The sequence below is a fragment of the Physeter macrocephalus genome, chromosome 20 (assembly GCF_002837175.3).
Source record: "Physeter macrocephalus isolate SW-GA chromosome 20, ASM283717v5, whole genome shotgun sequence".
Classification (NCBI taxonomy): Eukaryota; Metazoa; Chordata; class Mammalia; order Artiodactyla; family Physeteridae; genus Physeter; species Physeter macrocephalus.
Window position 1 is genome coordinate 110,301,913 of NC_041233.1, and position 2,450 is coordinate 110,304,362.

Consider the following 2,450-nt stretch of genomic DNA (forward strand, 5'->3'; position numbering starts at 1 on the left):
CTGTGCTGGGTCTTCATTGCTGCACACAGGCTTTCTCTAGTTGTGGCGAGCGGGGGCTACTCTTCATTGCGGTGCGCGGGCTTCCCATTGCGGTGGCTTCTCGTTGCAGAGCACAGGCTCTAGGCGCGGGGGCTTCAGTAGTTGAGGCTCGCGGGCTCTAGAGCGCAGGCTCAGCGGTTGCGGTGCACGGGCTTAGTTGCTCCGTGGCATGTGGGATCTTCCCGGATCAGGGCTTGAACCTGTGTCCCCTGCATTGGCAGGCAGATTCTTAACCACTGCACCACCAGGGAAGTCCGACTTTCGCTTTCTTAATGTGGTATGAGAGTCCGCTTTACTTGCTAATATTTTTTTTTTTTTTTTTTTTTTTTTTTGCGGTACGCGGGCCTCTCACTGCTGGGGCTCTCATCTGGATCTTGAATCATAGCTAGAAAACCTTCCTCTCCACCCAGGGTATGGAGGAATTGTGTAACCTAATTTTTCCCCATTTCAATCTCTGGTCCATTTAGATTTTATGCTTGCAGGTAGCGTGAAGAATGGATCTAATTTTGTCTTTTTCCAGATGGCTGTCCAGCCGCCCCGACACCATGTGATAAAAAGTCCGTCTTCTACACTGATTTGAGATGCCGCTCCTCTTGAGCTGGATTTTCCTGGGCGCCTGGCTCCGTCTCTGGTCTTGGTGTCCTCTCTCGTTGGTCCTCGTTGGTCCGTCCAGCAGTTTTTCCATCATAGAGACGCTGTGGGTCATTTCAGTGTTTTCTAGCTACTTTTGTGTATTTTTCCAAATGAACTGTAATATCATACAGTTTTGTTGAACTGCAAAAAAAAAAAAAAAAAAAGGGTTATTGGTCTTTTGTTGAGATCCCATTAATTTCGCAGTAACTTGCAGGCGTCGGACATCTTGGCGGCGCAGAGCCACCAGTCCCCGGCCAAGGAAAGCCTTCCCCCTTTTCACGTCTGCTCTTCCCGTCACCAACACCGGGTAGCCGACCGCCCAGAGCTCGGTGGGTTGAACCACCCGCCGCTTCTCAGTCAGGAGTCATGAGTGGTCGGCTGGGCCCTGCTCTGTTCTGTGCGGTCACCCAGCCGCCCTGCAGGGCCCGGGGCAGCTTCGCCACCTGCGGGAGGGCCGCTCCTCCACGTGGCCTCAGGCCTTTCCCACGGCAGCTGCGCAAGTTCAGAGGACTTGTGGCTTCTCAGGCTCATGGTGTAGAGACAGGAGGCGAGGCTGCCAGTCCCATCCTGCCTGAAACTCTCAAGCGTCCTTCCTGCCACATTCTGTTGTCACAAAGCTGACCCAGACCCAGGGGCAGGCAGGTGTGGGACCCTGAGCTCAGCGATAGCCAGGCCAGAGGGTTCGCGGCCGGCTTCAGTCTGACGCGTCCGCTTTTGTGTGTCCAGGATGTTTCAAGTTTCTCCTAATGCAGGTTTTGCACACTTCTTGGCTGGTGTACTCCTAAGCTGCTTATTGCTTTTCTTGCTATTGTGAAAGGGCTTTTCTCTCCCATTGTATTTGCTTATAATTTTTGTATGTGAAGGTTACTGCTTTTTGCATGTCAACTTATATCCTGCTAACTTGAATTTTTTTTTCTTTATTTAAAAAAAAAAATATTTATTTATTTATCTTTGGCTGTGTTGGGTCTTGGTTTCTGTGCGAGGGCTTTCTCTAGTTGCGGCGAGCGGGGGCCACTCTTCATCGCGGTGCGCGGGCCTCTCACTGTCGCGGCCTCTCGTTGCGGAGCACAGGCTCCAGACGCGCAGGCTCAGTAGTTGTGGCTCACGGGCCCCGTTGCTCCGCGGCATGTGGGATCTTCCCAGACCAGGGCTCGAACCCGTGTCCCCTGCATCGGCAGGCAGATTCTCAACCACTGCACCACCAGGGAAGCCCTTGAGTTAGTTTTGTCATTGGTTATCTAGATTTTCCAAGCATAATACCATCCTGTGTAGAGAGATGCTTTTACTGCTTTTCCAGTTGTTAGGCCCATCTTTGTTTTTTCTTGTCTAGTTATATTGGCATATACCCAACAGGATGTTAAACAGCAGAGATGGTAAAGTCCTTGCAGACACCTCCGTATCCCCTTCTGGGAACCTGTGCCTTTAGGGTGTTTTCGTAATAAGAAGTATCCATCTGTTCAGATTATCTGAAATGCTTCTGTTAAGAATGGGTGTTGAATTTTGTTAATTTTTTTTTCCAGCATCTTGGAGGTAATCATGCAGCTTTTCATCTCAGACCTATTAAGATGGTACTGATAGATTTCCCGTATCAAACCACCCTGTGTTCCTGTACAATTCTCACTTGGTTGTTGACTTTTTTTTTTTTTTGGCTGTGCTGGGTCTTCATTGCTGCACACAGGCTTTCTCTAGTTGTGGCGAGCGGGGGCTACTCTTCATTGCGGTGCGCGGGCTTCCCATTGCGGTGGCTTCTCGTTGCAGAGCACAGGCTCTAGGCGCGG

General features: G+C 50.7%; 1 protein-coding gene across 3 annotated transcripts in view; it reads left to right on the top strand.

Moving 5' to 3' along the window:
- Positions 1-2,450, top strand: part of CLN8 (CLN8 transmembrane ER and ERGIC protein) — a 25,809-nt gene that overhangs the window by 19,093 nt on the left and 4,266 nt on the right. The window contains exon 1 of one of the 3 annotated variants that reach the window (XM_055081368.1): positions 415-736. The exons of the other annotated variants lie outside the window; for them this stretch is intronic. Within the exon in view, the coding sequence (XP_054937343.1) occupies positions 621-736 (116 nt within the window). The 5' untranslated portion in view covers positions 415-620. Of the gene's footprint in view, positions 1-414; positions 737-2,450 lie in introns of those variants that run through there. 3 annotated transcript variants of the gene reach the window in all.